The 24,208-nt window shown below is 36.3% G+C and overlaps 1 protein-coding gene across 3 annotated transcripts in view; it reads right to left on the reverse strand.

The window, feature by feature from the left end:
- GLS (glutaminase) overlaps nucleotides 1–24,208 on the reverse strand; it is a 67,813-nt gene that overhangs the window by 12,921 nt on the left and 30,684 nt on the right. For 2 of the 3 annotated variants that reach the window (XM_067298939.1, XM_067298938.1), the window contains exons 8-14: nucleotides 23,130–23,162; nucleotides 22,768–22,826; nucleotides 19,262–19,328; nucleotides 18,622–18,672; nucleotides 16,095–16,271; nucleotides 14,873–15,004; nucleotides 14,274–14,366 (exon numbers count right to left, since the gene is read on the reverse strand). In XM_067298939.1, coding sequence (XP_067155040.1) covers nucleotides 14,274–14,366; nucleotides 14,873–15,004; nucleotides 16,095–16,271; nucleotides 18,622–18,672; nucleotides 19,262–19,328; nucleotides 22,768–22,826; nucleotides 23,130–23,162 — 612 coding nt within the window. Of the gene's footprint in view, nucleotides 1–13,025; nucleotides 13,433–14,273; nucleotides 14,367–14,872; nucleotides 15,005–16,094; nucleotides 16,272–18,621; nucleotides 18,673–19,261; nucleotides 19,329–22,767; nucleotides 22,827–23,129; nucleotides 23,163–24,208 lie in introns of those variants that run through there. The other variant, XM_067298937.1, reaches the window with a different exon arrangement.

Genomic DNA, 24,208 nt, shown 5'->3' on the forward strand with positions numbered 1-24,208 from the left:
TGACGTTTCTTACAGCTTTTACAATTGCTAGTTTTTCAGTTATCACACAAACAGCTGTCTATAAAATCCAGTACATTTTACAGCTTTTGGCCCTCAAATTAACTGAATACACGGCTCCCAAAAATATTAGAATTCCTTGGGAAAGTCCTTGTCCCCATTATATTATAAACAATTACAGGAATGAACTAATGCATACACTTGCACCTATTAATCACATATGGAAATATTTGAAAATACAGCCAAGGCTGGCTGTTCCATAAAACTTGTATTCCTCTTTGGAAGTTTTCCATCTTTTTTCTTTTTAAACCCATTTTCCACATTACTGACCCTAGTTTCCTGATATAATTTGAAAGAGTGCAGAATAAGACTAAGTATTTGTAGATGCTATGGTATCTTTTGTATTTTGAAAAAAAATTCACACTGGAAACACCACTGTCGCTTCTCTTTAATCCATTTTTCTAATGCACCAACTACCGTTTCTTTACCTCTAGGTGGTGCAAGCTCTTCTTTGGAGCGCGTGTCAGAGCATCATACCCAGCTCCACTAGCTTTATGAGCTGTGGGAGCAACATTTATTTTTGGAGTCAGGGCTGCAACATTAACTTTCAGAGCTGCTACCACGGGGTTTATTTTTGGAGCCTCTGTGGTGGAATTAACTCGCAATGCTGCTTGCACAGCGGTTATTCACATAGTTTGTGCTCCTGGGAGAAAACCAACAGACTCATGAAACACTTAACTTATTCCTCAGTACCTGCCTTACAGTTTTAACAGTCATGTTCAAATATGATTTGTGTACACACTGCAAATACCTACGCCCATGAAACTGAGCTGTCCAGACTGCAGCCAGACTAGAGGCTGTTTCCACATATACGTACCCGAAGTAGCTCTGAACACCTGCACTGCTATAGCTGCACAAACCTCCGGCAGCTTAGCAGCCTGGTGAGTTACGCAGGTTCACAGATGCCTTGCAGCCCTCGCCGAGCTGCGCAGCGCGGTAATACAGTACTAACGGCTTTCCATCTGAAACTCCTTGGATGAGCTAGTCACGTCCGTGACCGCAACGAGACCTGTCCGAGTGCTCGGTAGCCCACGTACGGGTTCTCACTCACCGGCACCGCTCATCGCCGATTAGGCGGAAACACGAGGAACGCGCTATTGTGGCCAGTATAACTGTCTTTTCATGAATTCATATTTCATTAGAAACCGTACAACTGTGCTGGGCAGTTTTATAAATCAAATATACCTTCTTTTTAGACCTTTAAATCATTAAGCTAATACAGATCAGGATGGCAATAGTCAGCAACCGCTCTCCAGCAGCTGCTAAATACGCTATGGGAAATGAAGCCCAGATCAGCTCGCAGTCAGCAAATAATCGTATCACAACGAACGAGAGCACGAGGCCCTGCAGGGCGAGGGCTGCTGCCGCCGCTGCCTCTCTCGCCTCGACCTGAGGCAGCATTTCGGCGAGAGACAGAAGGAAGGTGGGAAAAGGCATGAGACAGGTTTTACTGTTTGCTGGCAAATAAATCAACTCAGCATGAAAGAAGAATTTAAGCAAACCTGAGAGGTTTGGGGTTTTGATACAAAATTTAGAAAAACAACCGAGTTGGTCAAAATCATAGTAAGCTTTCAAATGTTTTTTAATTGAAATTCAACTTTTGAGATTATTGTTTCAAATCAAAATTCAGTCTTTTAGAATAAAACAACTCACTCTCTTCTGATTTCTACATTTTTAAAATAAAGAGTAGGTACCGAGAAAACACTTTATGGTCCTAAAATTGTCTTTTTTAAAGTTTGAAAACAGAGTGAAGAGTTTTGACATGGTTCAATTCAGACACAGCAAGTGAGATATAAACAAGCTTGCACCGATAGCTTAGTCTTAGTAGCTGTCACTGTAGCTGCGCACATCGCTGAATATAGAAAACATCTAATCAAACTAAACATACACAGAGCGGATTTCTCTGGCCACTGGGGGGGGGGGGGAAATCAAACAAACAAACCATAAACCCCTTCCTTCAACCCAAGGAAACCAGCTTCCTTTACTCAAAAGTGTATAGGCTGAAGTCACAAAAGAAAAGGGGTGGGCTTCTTCCAGGTGAGGTCTGATTAGAAATAGTTCCCCTCTTTCCCTACCTGCTGATCTATTAGCATTGAATGGATTTGTAGCATTTACATTTCTTCCAGTTTCAAACCTTTCAGATAGGTTGTTTTTTTAAAAAAAAAAAAAAAAAAGCAAAAGTACTAGTTGTAGTACCTGAATTTGCAAATCAGAGTATCAATATTATATTTTACAATAAATTTTCTTTGCCCACCTCTAACTGAAATCCTTCGTTCATCAGAATACTTTAAAGTAATCTAGATTTTGAAGAACATCTACAAAAATGATATTCGCTATAAACTAGCACAATACCACACCTGTTTGTCCAATTGTCTTTTTTTGATATGTTACTGTGCTATTTTACATGAAGTTTTAAAAGCATAACAAAGATGCAGGAAACAGTAATTGTGAGCAGGAGGCACCTTCTCTCCCAACCACATCTAGTGCTATGAAAGACAGAGTAAAATCTAATATCAGCTTTTGCTTGTAAGACAACCATGAAGCAGATATGAAGTTCTGGAAAGAGTCTCTCTCTCTCTCAAACCACCTCATTTCTGCTATCTGTGAACAGGCTGACTCATCTAAACACTAAAAGTGCTGCTCCTGCTGCCTTCAGTCCCGTAAGTAGTCCAAAAAAAAAAAAAAAAAATCAAAAAAAAAATCAAAAAAAAATCCCCCAGCACACACAGAGCAAAACCAAGAGTCATGGCCAGGACTAAGCTCAGTTCTACTACCAACTCAGCCACTGCATGCTCTGAGATGACTCACTCTCTAATCTTTAAACAATAAATGAGATCTAACATCTTTTCAATGTAATTTTAAATACTAAATTTATTTTCAATATTCTCTGTGAATCCATAACTAATACAGTCTATTTCATACTATATTTGGCTTATCTCATGTGCCTGAAAGTCAGTAACATGACACTATTACTGACCCGTCCTTGAAGATGGTAAGTTACCGAAGCAGAGAGCTTATTTCATGAGAATGAACACCCTGAATTTCCAGTGGCTTATTGACATTTTTCTGGCTATTGATTAATTCTAAAGCATTAGTAAGCTGACTGTGCTTAAACTGCAAATAGTCTATTTAATTTAATTAAATGGAATAAAGACTTAAATAATCAAAGTATTTGCTAGATTAAATGAAACATCGACTTACCTTCAATAACAGGGATTCTTTCAGAGAGCCCATGCCCATGTACTCCACTCCAGAGATGCACAAACCCCATGGGGTGAGCTCAGACCACGCTGGCCAGCAATGCTCCTCGGCTACCACACTCCCCCCGCTGCCTCCCACAACGGGGGCAGATGAACCAAATCACCCAGCGCCCCTATAGTCCTTCACCAATACTGACTCCAGATCTTGGACTCCAGGATGGGAGAGTGGGTCACATGAACAGAAATTTAGTAGAATCCCCGTGTACAACAAAAATGCTGAGAGCATTTAAGTTCTTTTTAATCCAGAAAAGGTTAAGTAATATCACAAGAATGTCCAGGGCGTATGGAATAGTTTCTCCTTTCTTGTACTGTCATTAGGGATGAGGGTATTTAGTGTGACAACAGTAGAAGTTTAGGGGAAAGGGGGCATGAATGATTGGCTGTGTCCTTCCCTTTCTAGCAGATACACTACCATTAAAGAAGATTGCTTGAAGGGATACATAGAAAAAAAGAACATGTAACCAGGAGCTCAAAAGACAGACTCAACAATTCCATTAGCATTAGGTTAAGATCGTAGGAAAAAAAAATTCTGTAGTGGGAGGAAAATTCCTGCACAAAGGCCTTAAGGTTTCCATATACACAATCACGGTACAGAATATTAAAAACAGATACAAGGATGAACAGAGCCAATATTGCTGACATGGATTCCCCTGAACGGCTCACAGATAATCCTAAATTTTTCCAACAGTAACAGGAAGTCTTGAATAACTAATGCAGAAGCTTCAACAGGGCTTAAATGCTGATGTAATGACAGATAGCCAGCTTCCCTCCCCAAACACACACATGCTTGGGAAAATACACAAGTCTGGTAGAAGAGCAGCTAATCTCAAATGTTATTCAGTAGTAATTAGGCATGAAGCAAAGCACAAGGTATCTGCAATATGAACTTTGTTTGGGGGAAAATTATGTTGATTGCAAAAGGTAAGAATGCTGGAAAAAGGAGAGAGATTTGAGTACCAAAACTGCCTTGGCTAGGTGAATACCAGTATGATCAGCATCCAGTTTTGCCTGCTATTTCTGATTTCTTCCTATACAAGAATTGAAACACTTTTTACTTTTGGAGGCAATAGAATTAAGGAAACTACCGATAAGACTGCCAGCATCAGAAACAAAATGATGCAATTCTCATTCACTGGACCTGAGGCCTAAAAAGTTGATTTCACACACAGACAGGGGATTCAGAACACCTTCATAAGCTGCTTGCTGTTAAGATTTACGGGAAGTTTTTGAAGATCTAATTAGCAAAAATTAATCAGAATAACTATAATAAAAGAACCAATTCTACAGACCTGTGACTTTCTGACAAGAGAGAATAATAGAAAATCTGACCTCCCTCCTGTCCTGATGACAGAAGATGTTACTGTTGCGTTGTCCACCACGAGTGACGTGATAGAGGAATACTACGCAGACAGTTCTCCTCAGGCATAAAGACTTTCATCCTTCAAGTCAGCAGATGAAGATGAGGCAAATTTTCAATTTTAGGCAATATGTATTTGCCATCAGTATTTTGTGTGGAAACACTCGAATCTTCCTGCCATGTTCAAAGCACCAAAGTTACGTGGAGAGAAATGCTTCTCTTGGAGGCAAGCTTTCTCTGCTGTCATGAAAGTTTTTCAGCATTGATTAGTAAGCAGTGAAGTAATGTTTTGCCAGTAAATTATGATGACTGGAAATTCCAAAGTTTTCAAAATGGTAGAATAATAATTGTTGCAGACATCTATGGCAGGAATCTTAGATTCACCATTTCATGATATGGATTTCTGTAGTTCCTGTTTGGTCCTTTCACAGACTAACCACCACAAACAGTTCTGCAACTAAAAGCATACAAAACATATACAAAAAAATCTTAACAAGGGGAATGGAATGAATACTGACTAGTTGACTCTTTGGATATAGGAGAAAAACAAGTGCCTTTGAAGTAGTGGATACAGACATTACTAACACTGCAAGCTTAGGGACCAAAGGACTGGGATCAGTGATAATCAAATGAATAAAGCAGAGCGCTGACTGATGCTTTAGTGAGGCATTAAGCAGAGAGGACAAAAGAACATCTGCCTTTTCAAGGACCTACTGACTACGACAGAAATCTGCACAACTGAGCAGAGCAACGCTCCTGCTTTCCTGCCTGCAGATACTTCACACTTTATGGATGATGGTTTACCCAAACTACAAGACCCTGAGTTGTGAATTATTTCCAGACTATAGGAGGATGTTCTCAGTAAGACTTACCTAAACTTTACAGGTAGGAGACTTTGACTACCTCTTACAGGCTGAAATCAGAAGAGGTGAAATCTCACCAGGAATTTGCATTCCATTCTTTTAGGAAGGTTGTTTCCAGAAGCTTGTCCCTGATAGTTTAGAAACATCCTTCTAATTTCCAGTCTATTTAGTCATTACCTGTTTTTCTTGCATCAGGAGTATCTACTAGCTTAAACAGATCTTCTGTCTCCATAGTCTTATCCCCCAAACCCTCAGAACTATCTTAGTCCCCATCAACCTGTAATATATTAGGCAAAGCACACCAAGCCTTTTTAAATTCCTCTCATAAGACTTGCTTCTCCATTTTCTCATACTTCTTAATCCTTTCTTTCACCTGTTTTAGTCTATTTTTTTTAAAGCACGTGTGATCAGAACAGTTCATTCTCAGATTGAGATTACATTTTAATTAGTTGTATTTAATCTTGCCAAACATATAATTGCTTAAAGAAAAGTCTTTTCAGAAAGAGTGTATAAAAATAGAAATGTACTTCTCATACGGAGACCTAAAGCTACACATATAACCAAAACCAGGCCTACAAGAGCAGAAAAAAAAAATTTGAATGAGTAATTCCTGACCAAACAATAAAGTTGTCTTCCTCAAGGAAGAAGTGTGACTAGTGAATCACATCAACAGGAAGCAAGCAAGATTATCTCTTCCTATCACTCAACTCTGTATGCTTAGTTCATTGTTTTGTTAATAATTACTCTGATCACAAGAGGTCCTAAAAGTAACATGCTTTCCCTCAGCATATAACTTATCTCCAAGTTTGCATTTAGCCCATATGTTTTAACAGAGAATGAAGGGGCTACTCTGTTTTTAAATTCTTCCATCATTTTACTTTCAATGATGTCTTTTAAAAATATTAAATTCAGTAAGAATATACAGCAGGAGGCAAAACGTTAGCAACTGCTGACCAAAGGCTGTTTTCACCCACGCTGCTCCTAGGATTCCCCAACAGGACAACAGATTTCCACACGATAGTAAGCTCCCTCATCACATGCACAGTGGAAAAGACAGGAGTCACTGTCACAAGCTGCAAGAAGGGAAAATTCCAACTGGATGTTAGGAAAAAATTCAGCAAAACACTGGAACAGGTTACCCAGAGAGGTTATGGCATCTCCATCCGTGGAGATTTAACATGTGATGGGCACAGTCCCTGAGCAACACAATCCAGCTTCGATGTCAGAACCTGCTTTGAGCAGGAGGCTGGACTAGAGGATCACCAGAGGTCCCTTCCAACTTTTTTTTTCCATAAGCCTATAGTGTTGCTTCGTTGCTTACAGGCACTAGAACCTCCCGCACTTCATACAAATGCGTTATGAAGATGGCACCCAGCAGAATAAAACTGTCCTGATTTAAGAAAATATATTGTATAAAAATAAATTCCCATTTTATGTCAGTACCCAAGAATTTTGCAAAACATATAAATACTTTAAATTCTGTATACCAGCTGTTCAGGAACTCAAGAGAAAACCCCACTTAACAATTGCACTTAGCTACTAAAGGACCTTCCAAAGAAAAATCAATGTTGAAAGTAACAGATAGCTGTTGATTGTTTTTAAAAGGCTGATCCTTCAATATGGTTTCTTATTTACTTCCATAAAATTTGGAGTACCAAAAGCATTTCTAATCATTAAATAGCTGCACATAATACAAATGAGAAAGGGAATTAATGTAAGCTAAGAAACATGTATATTTTTAATAGTCAAATAATATGCCAGGCATATTACTAGAACGATTACTTAGAAATCTCATAATATTCAGTAATGTGAAAATAAGAATCAAATCCAAGCAATTTCACTGAAAAACATGATCTCACAAGTCAAACAGATAAACAGAAGTACAACTATAGTAAAATCGTAATTTATTCTAAGCCTGACCACGTAGCCATGAAATTAAGGTACACTGATCTCTGAAAGAAGCAGCACTACCACTGCCTACCTGTAATTTCCAAAGTAACACTGCCATTTGGCCTAAGAAGATCTGCTGCAGGTGATCGGGCAAAGGGTTCAGAGGAAGTCTGGAAAGAAGATATGCAGAAGACACCTTTTGCCTTCTGCAAGCATAAATGATATCAAGGAAATATGCAGAAGGCACTACAGAAGGTACCAGCTACAGGCCAGTTAGGTGAGAACCAGAGCAAAGCAGCAGTTAAAGCACAAAGTGTTACCTTAGAACAGATATGGTCCCCTGCATGCCCAGTGCCTAAATAAAATATGTGTAAGTACAGTTGGTTGGAATATTCTGGAGAGTAGAAGTGTTTTTAAAATTCTTTCCTTTTCCCCTTGTCCTTCATTGAAACACACTTCCTGGTAAGCTTTAGCGCTGAACTGAGTCTGTTTTAGTCTCCCAACACATTAATACATCCTTCTGTTTTTAAAATCTGTATGATCCAGTTAACCATAACAACCTTACTATTATTCAGGTTAGCTTCATTGCCTAAATTATGTTAAGCCAATTAAACTGGCGTAAAACTCACCACCACCACACTTCTGCCAGTCTCTAGCCTAACCTCTGCTTAGGTCAGTCCAGTTAAATTGTAAAAATCAGATGTAACCACTAACAATGTAAGGCTTGCTGTGCATCAGAGTGGTTATTTGCAGAAGTAACTGACCTATGGGCAGAATTGTGCCACTTTAAGTCCTGTAAAAAGATTTTAAATGGTTAAATATTCAAGTGAAGACAAAAGTCTGCATAAAGCAGTATTAGAAGTTAATACAATTAACTTCTACTTGCACGAAAAGCAAAAGGAAACAGGACATGTCTATTTTGTACACAAAATTCTCTAGAAGGAACAAATGGTAAATCTAAAAATATGCTTGATTTTAAATAAGTGTTTTTATGATTTAAACTACAACAAACTATCAACACACCAAGAGTTAAATTCCTGAAACAAGATGGACCTGTGCACTACCCATCTTTAGAAACATGCCATAACATACACTATTTCATGTGTTACCTAGACAGGACAAGAAGTTTGGAACAGACAAAATATTAGTGTGGTTAAAAAAAAATGCAAGTTTTAGTTAGATTTTCACCTGCTTACGGTATCATCAACTTTTTTTTTTTTTTTTTAAAGGAAAACTATTAATTTTTCAGGATTTTAGGAAGAAGTATTAGCAAAGCACCTACCACAGTTCAGTAATTAGACAGGTCCATGTACTACTATTATTACTATGCAACTGAAGCTGCTCCGCAGAATCATGTCATTCATGCAACTACCACAGACATCTGAGACATTCAAATTCCTGAGCATACAAAATCTGCACTGAACATAAATTGTGAGGTTTTAGTGACCTCAGTAACAACTCCATTGCGAAAAGGCTAGTAGCTTTTCACTGGAATAACTGTTCCTTAAATTCCCGCCTTGTTTTTACAACAGGAAAGTACAAAAATATTTAAACTCAGTTTAAAAAAAAGATCCCATAAAAACAATGTGTAGGATACTAAAAACAAAACATTAAATATAAAATGATAAAGTTCATAACTAACTACTCTACTCACACTCTAGCTATTGTGCATCAATGACATGTATGTATCAAGACCAGGAGAAATAAGAGCAATTTTTTTTTCTAAAATAACAAACATAGTTGGACGAATCAAGCTTGACATCCCACTCCCACACATGACTTGACTCCATTCCCTTTTTAGTCCTCTACCCACCCAATGGTCTTTGGCAAGAAATGCACAGTGAAAACCAAACAAGAAAAAAATTCTACAGTAAATCACCTGTGCTTCTCTTCACATCTACCCTTCTATCTTTCCTTGTCTGGTTGACTTTTGGAGCATAAATTGTTCTTATCTGTGGTATTTTACATACAACAAATAAGCAGCTAATTTTAAAAGCATAGTACAAGTAACTGCAGCTTATAAACCAATCTACAGAAAAGCTAAATGAATCATTACGGCCACCCCCACTAGGGCATTCTCCAAATTCCCGTCTCAATCATTGGCAGGTAAATCTGTCTGCCATTTAACATCTTGAACAAATTGCCACAGAAAAAAGTAAGCCTGTGACAAAGGGTTACCGCCTTGCCAGGAATTTTCTGTTGATTTTAGAAACACCGACGCAGCTAACAATTGTTCAGACCCCAGCGCTGCTATTACAAAGTTGTATTATTTGGAATACCTTCCTTGCTACACGTGATTTGGTACAAGCTATACTTTACACTTCATAATGCTCAGTATCAACAGTTATTATTCTGGCACTGGAAGCATTAACCACTTTTTCCAGATGACTGGATTAATATCTTCAGAACCACACACATACACAAAGGCATTAACATACTACTGCACAATTACATTTTTCAGTATTGGGGGGGGGGAGGAAAATCAGTGAAAAAGTCTTACTACTATGGTTTTTACTTTTAACTTTAAGATAACAGTTCAAAGAGAAAGATAATCAGAATTGCTGTACAAAATGTTTGAGAAATCTTGGGAATGTTTTCAATGACTGATTTAACTAAACTTGTTTATTTCAAATACTTTTCCAGAACTTTATCATTGCTTAAAAGTGCTCACTATCTCACTGCAATCTCAAAAATGCATTTGAACAAACCTGTTCTCCATTGAGAGAAAAAAATACAATAAAATCGGCTTAAAATAAATTTATTAAACAATACAAAAATAAGCATGCTGGAAAATCAAGATACATAAATAACATACAATGCAAATGAAAATGGAAAACGAGACAGGTAACTTAACAACTGAGCAAAAAGGTACAACGCAAATGCTAAAATAAAATTTTAAAAAGCATTTACATTTCTAATGAAATGTTAATGATGCTGACAAAGAAAAAAAAACACACACACAGCTAAAATGCTTGAATATCAAGAATTGCTATTACTGTAGCACAGGTGAACACTAAAACCGTTGCAGACTTGAAAACACCTTCAAACATTCAATGACTAGCCTCTCTCACCACATCCTTTCGGACCCGCTCACCCAGCATAACACAGGCCCGGCAGATCCGGCCCCGGCCGCCGGCACCTACTGCCACCGGCAGGAGCTACTCGCAGACACGTCGGGCCAGAGCAGGATGCTGTGAACGCAGGTGAGGTCGAGTCACTGGTCCAAGGGAGTCTTTTCCTAACCCCTCCTAACTAGAGGCTGCCTTCAATTCCAGGCAGGCTTCAAAAGCATATATTACGAAACTGTAATATATATATACTTAAAGTAAAGATTGTGCAAGCTGTACCCTAAATATTCTTATTAAGCACATTTAAGATCTAGTTATCTCCTTTATTTTATACTTCCCAAGCAGGACTTGCCTCTATCACAAGTTTTATATGTAATTTACACATATAAATATGGTAAAGCTTCTTATTTTAAAGTTGGAAACTAGATGGAACAATTTCTGTATCTTCAACTACATTTTTAGGATTAGCTCCAAACAGTGCCAAATTCAGAAAATAATGCCTTTAGAATTACATCAAGCAAATCCTGCATCATACATGTTCCTTTTTTAATTAAATCAGTAATTTAATCAGCAACATGTATTCATTACTGTAAATTCTTTTCATTAGCAGCACAGGCACGTTATGTTCTCTCTTTCAGTTGAGCATTTTTCAGGTAAACACACAGGTTTGCAGGATCTGAATACTTGCTATGTCTCTCTAACTACTGCTTTTCTGTAAGATCCTCAAACAGGTGAGAAATTTTTGTAATTCAAAACTTTACCTTAGTTCACTAAACTTTCAGCATAAGCACTGACAAACCTACACTAAACATCAGTGATAAGATCATAAAATAGCTATTACTCAGCAATTTATTACTGATATCTGCACCACAGATTTACCTATTCATTCCACTAGGACTTCAAATACACTGAATAGTCATTTTCTGTATTGTTTTGCCTAAACTTTTTAATAATAGGCTTCACACACAGAAATCCGATCCATTTACAATACATTGCTAGAGGAAGATTATCTGAGACTAAGTTGGAGCTTATTAAATTTATTAATAAATTATTTCAAATGTTTTTGCAAGACTAACAATACCCAAAGTAATTAAGACTAGCTTTCATTCGCAGACAGCATATGCTTTGCTTTATGCATCTTCCTTAATTCAGACTTCCAGATGGGACACAAAGAGGAATTGGAAAGCAATAACCTTTCCCTCATGCAAACTAACATTCTGGAGTTTTAGATAAACTAAAAAGGGAAGGGGATTGGCAGAGGCTGTCAGGATGGGAGGTTTACTAAGGAATCGCCTATCATTACCTATGAGAACTCTCAGTGAGCTGGGGGATTTTTTTTTTTTTTTGGGGGGGGGGGGTAAAAACAGATGAAGAAATATTTCTTCTAACTTGCGCAAAAATTCCAGAGTTTATAAACTAGGACTCTATGATGTATATTGGGGGAGGAGGGGAGCAGAGAACATGTCAAATTATCTGCAAGCTTAAAAAGGGGAAAACCTTATGTAGACAGATCTTTTAAAGAAATTTAGCATCATTAAGAAACCATAAAATAGCTACAAGTGTCAAGAATTTAGTAAGTCTGTGCCCTTCCCCAGCATTGCCTACTGAGCCTAACTATTTGAAGCTTATATATCATTTCACATATCCTGTCCAAGATAATCTAAATAATTTGATACTTTGGGGCAACAGAGGCAGTGAGTTTCCTGTAAAAGAATGAAAGTCCTGATTCTTAGCAAGCTGACAGAGGTGCAAATTCACTATCATATTAAAAAAAAAAAAAAGCAGTTAATGATAACTTTTAAATTTGCTCATGTATGAGACCTTTGTTCATATATATATACACATATGAACATGCACACACATTAGCTGCTGAAAAGTATGTTAAAACTGTTTACAGTTAACTACCTGACCAAAGTGTTTTACTTTGAATATATTTCCTGCTCACTACTCAGTTGGTTACCACTCTAAAATTGCTTACATTCCTCTGGAGGGTGGAGCACAGCATTACGAGTAAAGCAGTCTGAGTCATAACTACCAACTCACAGTACAAGCGGCCTATGAGACACTCAGAATAGTTTGGTAAAAAAAAAAAATCTTTCTGCTACATTAACTAACTTGCAAACAAGGTAGGTTTTTGTTTGTTTGTTTTTTTCCTTCTTCCCCCTCCCAATCCCCTCCTCCCCCGGCACCATTTTTGCTATTTTATTCAAACATTAGCATTAATAATTCCTAAAGTTCTTATCAAAAATATATCATTTTCATGGCATGGCATAATTGAAGGATCCATTTCTGTTCAACACAATTTGAATGTATGTCTTAAAAAAGGATACAGTAATAACAAAACTCATAATCTATCATCTCCATTTAATGTACAATTATTTGGGAATTTATGATCTTACTATTATTTTATATTTTAAAGTTCTTGTATCTTTACATTCTGAACCTGATCAGAGGACACATCTTTAGTGCTAAAATTAATTTACTTATAATTCTCAGATATAAACAAAGTACACAGATATACACAAAAGGGGTATATCGCTCAAAGCATTCAAATTCGTCTTTTTAAAGTAAGCGTGCTTTAAGTAACTACAAAAGTCAATTAACAGTTTTGGTTTTTGTTGTTTATGCGTCTTTTTAAACTTCAACAGTCTTTTTGGTATAGCATACAGAATTTATACAATATTTATATATAAATGAAATACCAGGCAAACAGTATTCAAATCAGAGTTAAATCTAGAGATGCTTGAGGGTTTTAAAATGAAGAATTTTATGAAACTAGAACCCATTCCTTTAGTTTTGCTCTCCCCGACCTTCCATTCTATACACTACGGTTCTGGAGATGTCCTCGTTTGATTCAGGTGACACTTTTTTCCATACTGTTTCTTTTAAAGCAAGTTCTTGCTGGAGATTTTCATAGTCCATTGGTCCAAAGGAATGCTAGTTGTTCAAGCAACATACATTATTTATTAGTGTATTTGAAGGAAAAAATCCAAATTTGCAATCAATGCTAACAGACTCAAGTTTTATCTTTCTTCACCTCTTCACATATAAATTGTTATTTTCTGTTTTCCAGTTATAAACAGTTCAAACTTCAAATTGGTTAATTCTTAGATGCATACAGGCAAATAAAGGCACTTTAAAAATGATTCTACATCTTCTCCTATGAAAGTCTCCACGCCTTAGTTAAAACATTAATGGTAATAAAAGCAAAGAGGTTCTCCTTATCTCAAGCATCCTCACACTCCTGCTGTCTTTCTGTATATGTAGCTGGACTGGATTCAACTCTTTCCCAGAGACTGCTTATACCACTCCTTAGGCACTGGCCTACAGCAACACAAGGCCTGAGGTCACTGCCTGTGCAGCTCTCACCAATAAATGGGGTCTCAGTGATATCACTGTGAAGAATACTGAACAAACATCTCATGCACAGTAGCACAGAACAGAAAGACTAAGCCACCAGCTGGTCAAGTCTTTATTAAAAAGCAACCAGAATAGTAAAACAGTGACTTCTATCAAATACCAAATACTTATTCCAGTCAGAGAGAAGAACTGCAAGAGATGATTAGAATTACAAATCTAAGATGAAATTCTATTTTATAAAACCCTGTCATAGTGTGGTCCACCCATGTAAGTGTCCACTAATACAGTGCACCAATTAATTTATAGGAAAGTTTTGATGCAATACATGTCATTGAGCAGTTTTACATCTAGAGAAGAACTTTCTATTTTTCATCTGAAATCTACATACAATACTCACTGAAAATACATACTAACTTACCCGCTGATCACCACCTTCTCTGCGAGGATCAAGCTTCTTCGCAAAGTGTCTCAAATTATCATAGTTATGGAAATTGCACAGAGAAACCAGATCCTGCAAATATTCAGAGAATGTACATTATCCTTTGCATATATGATAGTTAAGTGCACATGAGATTATAATAAATAATACTAGCACTTATGTTTTACATCTGTATATACTAGTAAGAATTGTTTTGCTAATGTTTTGGAAATTGTATATTTTACAACTACAGAGGAAAAAAAGAGTCTATAAAAGTTCTACAGTTTCTGATGTGGCACAGAGAAGATCAGTTTATCATTACATCATGAAGTATTCTTTTTCAAAAATGTTTCCACAATGTTTCAGAAATACTGATGAAACTGAATATTTCTAAATGCTCACAAAATGAATTGGATCTTATTTATTATGAGAATGCAAACTTATCTCCTTTTTTAGGACGTTCACCCTTAGAACAGACCAAACTTGGTATGTATGGAAGACCAAAGAATCACTAATTCAGTCAGATCTCAGCAATGCTAACTGAAGCTCTGTAGGCATCAGCTGCAAAAGAAAAAAATGTTACAGGCAAAGCTGCTTACATGACAAAAGTGAATCCCTTTAACACTGTTGCCCATCTTGTCCAAAGGAGGTGACCAGCACATCAAGCCCATAACATTAGGAACAACCAGAAGAATCCCACCAGCAACTCCAGATTTTGCAGGAAGACCAACCTATAGAAAAAATCAGACAATTAGTGTCCCCTGCAGACATTCTTACCTTCTGTAAGACAATGCTGCAGCATTTTACTGAAGATTATTATGCAGCACTTTCAAAATGTAGTTCTGGAAAGCACTTCAAGCTGGGAAAGCATTATTATTTATCTCCTTTTAGATAAATGATAACCTGAAGCACAGTTCATCGTGATTTGAGGCATGTGATCATTAAGTTATTTGCTTTCAATAACACAGTAAGTCAGTAGTACAGCAAGAAAGACAATCCAGATCTATCCATTATAACAAAGCAGTAGTGCACACACACATGCAATATGTCATGAAAAGTCTACAACAATGAAGTGGTACAAAACAATATAAAGTTAAAAAAAAAAGGGAGTGTTGTTATCAAACAAACTATTTACAGTCTGTAGATAAACATGTTGCCTTTTTCAAATAGAAATTAACATATCACATATCCCCATAGTTCAATAAGCAACAACTTTTAGGTTGCTCAAAGCATCATCATCAACTTTACTAATTTCACATGCATGCAATGACAAATACTGAAAAGAGTTAAAGAAAACACAAATAAGATGCAGTACACATCTAAATATTTACATATAAGAAATGTACTGCTGGAAAATAGCAGAGACATGGTACATATGCTGCATATGACAGCCACTTTTACAAGTTACGAGGACAATTTAAAAAACCGCCTGAGTCAATGAAAACAGAGTGACTGTCTGCCAAGTGTTTCTTCAGTCCCCTACCCCCAAATCAGGATTTCTTCAATTATGCTGGTCCCAGTTACATCTGCATTAATAACATGTAACTCTCATGAAGGGCCTTTCTCAAGGGACAATATTTATCCTTCAGGATGAAAAGAATGCCCAGATGTGAAATAGCAGAGTAGAATAAGTACTATATGGTATTGTATACAAGCAGCATCATGGGTTCTAGACAACGTTTTCCCATATGTTGTGTTTCTAAGTAATTCATTTAACAACCCAAGAACTGGAAGAAGGGGCAGGGGGGACTGGAACATGGAATAGAATAGCACAGATTAATCTTCCTGGCCAGATATAATTAATAACTGAAGACTACTTACATGGAAGGCAAACTGCCCTGAAAAGTCATACATGCCACAGGAGTGCATTAAACTCAGGGTATTGCGGACTGCTTCAGGACTCAGAACTCTTTCACCAGTGATTGGGCAAAAGCCACCATTAGCCAGAGTTGCTGCCATCACACTTGCTGATTCACATGTTACTTCTATTGAGCAAAGCTTATGAAAGAGAGATTAAGATTATAAGAAGTATGAAGCTTCAACAGCACAATAAGGCTAGCTATAGCCTTAACAACAATAAGTCTCTACGTAAATAACATTACATAACATAGCCTGTAGCGTAACATTTGTTACAGATGACACTAGTAGCATCCATTAGTACTATCTGAACCTTCCTGCTACAAGATCCCAGTGTCAATGTTGATAATCCTACTTAACAGCTCGGGATAATTTTTTCCACGCTGAGTGTTATCAGCTTGATTTTTTTTTCTCCACTGACATTCCTTTGAGAGAAAGAGGTGTCGAAAACCATCTCAAGATGTTGCATCTGTTTAAATGGTAAAGCCACAGAATGACTTTTTCTCAATTTGAGTTTGAGGAGTTTTTTTTAAAGCTTTAGAAAACCACATATGTCTATTAAAAGGACATTTTAAAGCCACAGACTCTAGCACTTACAAATCTTACTGCCAGCATTTCCTGCTGATGCAACTTTCTTTCAGCCTCCTCTTCTATATACTTTATGATATATTAAGGATATATGATGTAGTATTTTCTTACAGAATCCCTGCTTCATAGACAGCAGAGTGCAAGTACTTTGATGATGCACCAGGAAATGTGATAAATGTGATGCTGTCACTTTTTTTTTTAAGGCAGAAATCAAAAGACAGTTTCAACCTGAGGCTGAAATGCTACTTTGAAAAGTAGGCAAATCAATGTTTGTACTCTTGCCCTGGCCAAATAGTCTTACTTCATAAAATTACGTAAGCAAAGTTTTCATGAGTGGTTACTATGTAGAATCCTTATTTTCTGAGTGCCAAACTCAAGACACCTCAATCCAGTCATTTAAAGCTGCAAATCCAGAGAATGTCTGAGATGCATCTAAAATGGCAACTGTGTTTTAAACATATGAAGTATTACATAATACCACCTACTTGTAAAAAGTATTTTTAGGTTCTCAATTTAAGCACCTACAAACTTTAAACTTACATTATGTACCTCAGTTCTCTAAAATGAGAATAATTCTTCCTCACTTTAGAGAGATAGTACACAAATAAGTTTATTCCTGTTCACTAAGTTCCCAATTATGCTAGTGAGGAAGGAGCATTACAGAAAACACAGGGAAAAGAAATAATTCAGTCTTTTTAGTAGAAACTGAGTAGCATGCAGGAAAATAAGCATTGTGCAACGAGGAGAAAAAGAAAACCTTGAATTACTGCTCACTGTATGAGCCCTTTTTTCTGAGTACTGAGGGGAAAAAGAGATTTTGCTAGGGAAAAAAGAATGCCACATGGTCATAAAAGTGGAGATCAGAATGCATGATTATGAGGCCAAATTAAAATTGCACAGGCAAAGTTAGTTTTGGCATTTCTTAACTTCTGACTAGCTTTGCACTCAGAAGTGAATCAGGATTTGGGACAGTGGGATAGGAGGTATTTTAAAGGCACGTTTAACGACTATATTAAAATAAATTCTCAGTTTTATTCTGTAACAACAACTGGCCACTGACTGGACTATTAGCTTGCATCTCAATTAATATGAGGTCAGCTGAGTTTAATTTACATACAGCTTAGCTTACAAACAGTCAATTGATTTAAAGACTATAGCAGTCATACCCCAGTACAATGAAACTCTGATAAAATTCACTGTTTGTAATTTGCACAGGTAAGTATCATGAATCAAAAACACGTTCCTTTTGAGAACTAAACTAGACTTTTTTTAACCTATCCCAGACAGGCTGAATCAGTCACAGATTCTGCCTCTTGAAAACTAAATGCAGCAGCCCTGACTGAACTGGGAATGTTTTAATATTAGGAAGCCCTTACCAAGGAAATACCTCAGACTCGCCAAGTTCTCATTTTGAGACAGTTGCAAATAAGTTGCTGAATGCAAAGAAAAAAAACCCACCTACCAAAAAGGAGGGGATAATCACGGTGGTTAGAACACTACCCTTGAGTTTACAACAGAGCATGCACATACTATTTTAGTTACACATGGAGTTTAATGCGCTCCACAATAAAGAGGAGCAACCCAAAGAAGCAGAAGTTTTCTGCCAAATTCACCCAAGTAATACAATACATTTTAAACTTCTGAACCACCAGTCTTTTAAAGGCTATTGCTAGTTTGCATTGGCAATAAAGACACCTTGAGCACATCATTTAAACAAATACAAATCTAGATAGATCAAACGTACATCATCCATTTCAAAACAGAGTTTAACAAATGCTGACAAGCTTTTGCTAACTGCAAGACATTATAACCTTCACATCTATGAACAGATTAGCTTCTATTGCCTATAATAGCAATTCCAAGTGTGTTATGGATCTCAGTTTTAATTATTAGAGTCATTTACCTGGAAATAGAAGTCTAGTATAGCAACCATATCCGTGCCTTCTGGAAAGCACTGGTGAAAAAAATAGAGTCTTTAGTTAAATGATTTTTTTAAATGCATCTTTTAGAGCGCCTTAAAAAAAATTAAGCTATATTCTTGTCAGCATATGAAACACCAGTCAGATTTTAAAACTAAGCATTTACTTAAATGTAAAGAGCAGAAAAATTAAATTACTTCCCATTTAAAAATACTACAATGCTGTGCAGTTTTAATACCTAGAATAATCTAGGTATTAAAATCTCTTTCAATACAGCTTTCAGGAACTTTAAATCAGTGCATTGTAAAAAGCACCCAGGAGTTTTGTAAAGCCATTTGCTGTACTGCATAGATTATGAGCTTTAGGCCACATAAAACATTACTTTACCACGACTAGTATACAGAAATAAGATTAAGCGTATTTTATTAAAGTTACGCAAGTATTTACACCCTTTCCAAATGAGATGAAACGATTTGCATAACAGTATTAAAACATATACAACATTAGAATAAATTATGCCATACTGTAAATTATCAATTGAAATAAATGAAAAATTTCACAGGCCAAGACTATGAAAAACACACAACCTTGAAAATATGATTAAAAGAAAAAAAAAAAATCAACCTTTTTTTCTTTCAAGTAGTAGCCTATTGCAAAGTTTCTATCTCCGCTCTCTCTTTCAGACTGGAACCTTAAAACAAAAACCAACAAAAAAATCCAGAACGTCAAACTTTAAAGATGCTGAAATTCAGAGAAGCATAGTGCAATTCAATACAACTGCATGTAAAGAATACATTACTCTCTGAACATAAATGTCATAATAACAGAATAAAGAAATTGCCATAGATGCTCACCCCAACACACCCGGCCCAAGGAGAAGCATGCAAAGACCTTCTCTCCCCAGAGCACAGAAAGGAATAAGCTCAATAAGGAGTCCCAAGTCCCCGGAAAATGTCACCACTACCTACTGCAGCTGAGAACCCCGTCCCTACATTGTCACCTAGAAATGCAGGGATCGGACTAAGAGGCTCCCAGTCTATTGAATCCAACAGGGAAACATCCATATTTTAAGGTGTTTGAGCAGAAGAAAGGTATTTAGAGAAACAATACAAAATAATTTTTAACTGAATTTGGAAATGAGGAATAAAATGCATCAGTAATTATTAAAACTATCTGGCAATATAGCAAAAATCTGTAAAACTTGAGAAAAGGCAAAATAAAAGTAGATTGTTTCAAAATATCAATTTTGGAGCACAAGAGAGAAACAGTGGCATGTTGTGACTTTATAATTTTCTATAGGTGCATATCTTTATTATTCTTTCATTGCTCCAAGTTTGTTCCATCAGAAGTCAATGATAGTATTTTTTATTGACTTCAAGTGCATGTCATTGACAAAACTTGCCAGTTAAACAAGAATAATAAGATCTTGACAAATTGGAATATACCATCTGCCTAGCACAGTTAATGTCAGTGCTCCAATTCAGACATAAATTAAAAGCTGAAAGCTGAATTTAGGTTGCTATGTAGCTAGATCTTAATAATGAAGCTTGTAGCCTTTAAATATTTAATAAAACATTCATTTTCTGGACTGTATTTTATTTTTTACAGCCAATTGAGCTAATCTTCAAGTACCTGTTTAAAACAGAAAATCTGTTCAAGAAACAATTTGCAGCAATAACCACAAATGTAAATGAGATCTATGAACAGTATAAAAGTACTATGATTTTAAAGGGGCTTTACTTGCTGACTTTTCCCACCCCTTAATTTCTGATCTGTGAACTTGTATTGCTTCAACTAAAAACATTTTATGTATTTATTTCTTATCAATTTATTGCATTTGTAGCTGCACAGATACTCATTTCTTATCACTGAGAATAACAAAGCAAGAACAGCTTCATAAAAGCATGTGTGGTAACTCGGGATGAGCTAAGCTAAACCTACTCAAAGCAAGTTATTTGTGCCACCATAAGTAACAGGGAATGCCAACAGGGATTTCTGAAGTGCAGTCCTCCTTTAAAAGCAGACAACTATTTGCATTCTCATTCTTATGTAATTAAGACACTTCTTTACTGACACTAGTTTCTGAGGAGGACTCTGCTCCCCATACTACAGTACTTTTGCATATAAAGATCCAATAGACTCCTTGTTAAGCTAAGCTAGCACGCGTCTTGCAACTTCAACAGATGCTTTTGGTTTTAGACCACTGATTTTATCAGTAGTCCTATGAACACATCCGAAAGGTAACACAATGTCACCATCAAGATCCTAAATCAGAAGTCTTGACATGAGCTCAATTTAGTGAGGTAGAAAACCGCCCTGAAAAATGAGATACTATTATATGTCAGAAGACTTAAGAAAGTGCCATTTTTTGTAAAGAACATGTTGAAAAAGACTTTCCAGACATCTAAGACTAGACACATATGAGAGCCAGGAGACCCCTGTGCAGACTCAATAGCTTCCCTACAGGCTCTAGCTACCAGGGTGTATAAGCAGATTCCACAACATACTAGACTACACTCAAAGGAGTTATCATTCCTATTAGCTCCTTGCTGAAAAGGCTACCGAGCAGGCCTAAGTTCAGTGCTCAAGAAGATGACAGAAATAAGCAATACTTCTGTCTTTCACCCCTTCCCACTTCTACCATTTCCTGACGTTGCATAGGAGGAGGAATGGGAAAACTTCAGCACCATTCCTTTCCTGCGCTTGAAAATAAGATACAAAGTTTGCCCTGAGTGAATACTCTGCTCTGTCAGCCCATTAACAGACACGATTGAAGATTTGCTGCATTTTGACTAACACGAGCGGCCTATTTACCCCCCCGACACACTTTTTTTTTTTTCTTTTCTTCCACCTCCAACCTACATCTTATTTTCTTTTTTGCTTAACAAAACGAGGAACAGCAGCACTCAGGCGTTCTTTCCCTTGCTCCAAGAAAGATAGGGTACTGGTTTATGATCACATCGTTCAAGGAGGCAATCAGTGAAACCAGAGGTTTCAAAACAAAATCTTTCTAAAAATAAAGACAGAAGTCCCTGCAATGAAAAGATTTTTTAGCCCTGGTTACAGTTCAGTTCAATTCAGCTATGCACCTTTTCCCCAGTAGCAGTTATCAGTGGAAAATTTAAGTTAGAGGCAAACTTCAACATCTCGGTATGTACAGTACTCCTTACTACACATACGTAAGCTGACTTGCAGATAAGGCAAAGTTCAAGATCCTCTTCTTAAAAGTGTTTCTAAAAAGGCAATAGAAGAACGGAAGCACATCCGACAACAAGCTGCAATGAATGGATCATTCACTGACAACACTGATCAAACCACAGAGGAATTTGAGGATCAAGTTGCAATTCAATTAATGACCAGGCTAACGGCTACACTGTGCGCCATGATGAGTAAGTTAAGCGTGAAATCTAAAGGAGGAATCTGAATGGATTAAAAAAAAGTAGGTAATTCTCTTCCATCTGGTTATTCTATTATATTTGTATCGATAGCAAAAGTCTTAATGAAAGCTAGTATCTTTCATAGTAAGCACTTCTACATTAACAATGCTCAGCACAAATACTATTCATCTCGTTCCTCTTTCCTCCACGTGTGCGCCAACCCGTACTGGAAAGCACTCTGCCACATGGCATTTTTAAGGTTTGTACAATGTTGCCTCAACAAGCTTCCAGGATGCAATATATTGAATCAATGGGGGGAATTATTCATTTTAGAATACAATTCAAATACATTGCAAAAAAGCATAAGGAGTTCCAATTGTATAAAGTATGCTTTCTAAACATTTGATACACACCCATTTAACATGTACAGTTTAATTTTTAATATGAATGCCAGGAAAGTAAGAGTTGTGCTTACAGCTCGCACTGCAATAGCACCGACAGAGCACTAAAGAGAATTATAAAATTTCAAGGATATAACCCAACACTTTTATGCAAGATTTAGCCACTGTACTAGTCAGACATATACATGACTTCATTCTTGTATAATTTTAAACCAAACACAGACCCTAAATATTAGGGGTGAAATGATGGTTTCAATGTAAACAACCAACATTTGCTGAAAGCTCAAAAAGCCAAGCATCAATTGAGATTATTTTCCACCTAACTTCATTAAGTAAATAAAATAATACTCACGTAGCATTACTGAATCCAACATATTCATTACCCGCCATTTTATTCATGAATTGCATCACCTGGGGGGGGGGGAGATGGACACAGAGGGAGAGAAAGAGAGAGAGGGGAGAAGGAAAAAAAAAAAGGCATTCTAACATTTGCAGACATTAAAGAGTGATAACTGATCAACTTTCAATTCAGGCTTAACTAAGCCTCTCTTGTAATACAATTTTAAAGATGAAATTTAAATCACTAGATGTTTAAATAACCAAGTGCAGATTCAAACCAAACTTCCTGTTTTGTAATGACTAAAACTTCAACTTGAGACTTTCACCGTTGAATTTAATTAGGAAAAACATAAGAATGTCATAACATTCACTTACATAGTCAAATTTTTCCGCATTATTTGCTCCTTGCTGCAAGAAAAGAAAAAATAATTTACAAAAACTATTAACATAATGAAGAAGTTCACTTAACAGCATTAGGAATTTTATTGCATATAACTAAGGTATGAGGCTACTTAAATATAAAGGTACTACAATTATTTCACATATTAATGAAAAAATTAAAGTGTTAGATAAGTAAAAGCTTTAATTATCATTTAAATAAAATAATCCTATAAGATGTCTTATCAAACTCCTGTATGTTGAAAATGAATTTAAAGTGAAAAAGGTATGCTTTATTTTAAGTGCTCTCTATTCAACTTTATGTATTTATCAAAAGTAAATGTAGTAGTTAAAGCAAAAAAATATAAACGTAATTATTATCAGTGTAAATATAATGAAAACACTAACTTTTTTGTAGATTAGTTACTCAAAGGTAGTCTTATATTACCAGAGCTGAGCATATAAAAATTCAGGCTACTGAGGTTAAAGTTTTTTCCATGGCAAGTGCCCATACTAAGAATTTGGAACAAAGACTTAAAATAAAGTGTTACCCCTTACTATGAAAATAATTGCATTGAATCAAAAATATCTGATTTGATTATTATCTGATTAATGCTCTACCTATTAAAAATTAAATAGTTAAAAAAAAACTTATAAAATACAGTACTTCATCATTTTGCTAACAATATAAGGAAAAAAAAAAACCCTAAATCTGATTTAATACGGATACTATTGAAGCTTTATTTTTAGGGCTGGTTTGTTTCAGTGTTTTTAGGGGGAGAGAGGGATTGTGATTTTTTTTTCTTTTTTTCTTTTCCAGAATAATTTCAAATTTAGTAACTGCCAGTTAAAGATGTATTGATTCTTCAACAGTTTCTGACAGCTGACCTTTCACAAATTCCTAGAGCCAGAAGTGGAAAGAGGGGCAGGGAGATTAATAATAATAATAATAAAAACAGTGCATGTTCTACTACAGGGTGGGTTTTCTGTTTTTTTGAGGTAGCCAAGTACTTGCTTCTGAAGAAGTTTAGAAAAAGACAATGGCATCATAAACTGATAGAAACAATACATCTGGT

The sequence above is a fragment of the Apteryx mantelli genome, chromosome 6 (assembly GCF_036417845.1).
Source record: "Apteryx mantelli isolate bAptMan1 chromosome 6, bAptMan1.hap1, whole genome shotgun sequence".
NCBI lineage: Eukaryota > Metazoa > Chordata > Aves > Apterygiformes > Apterygidae > Apteryx > Apteryx mantelli.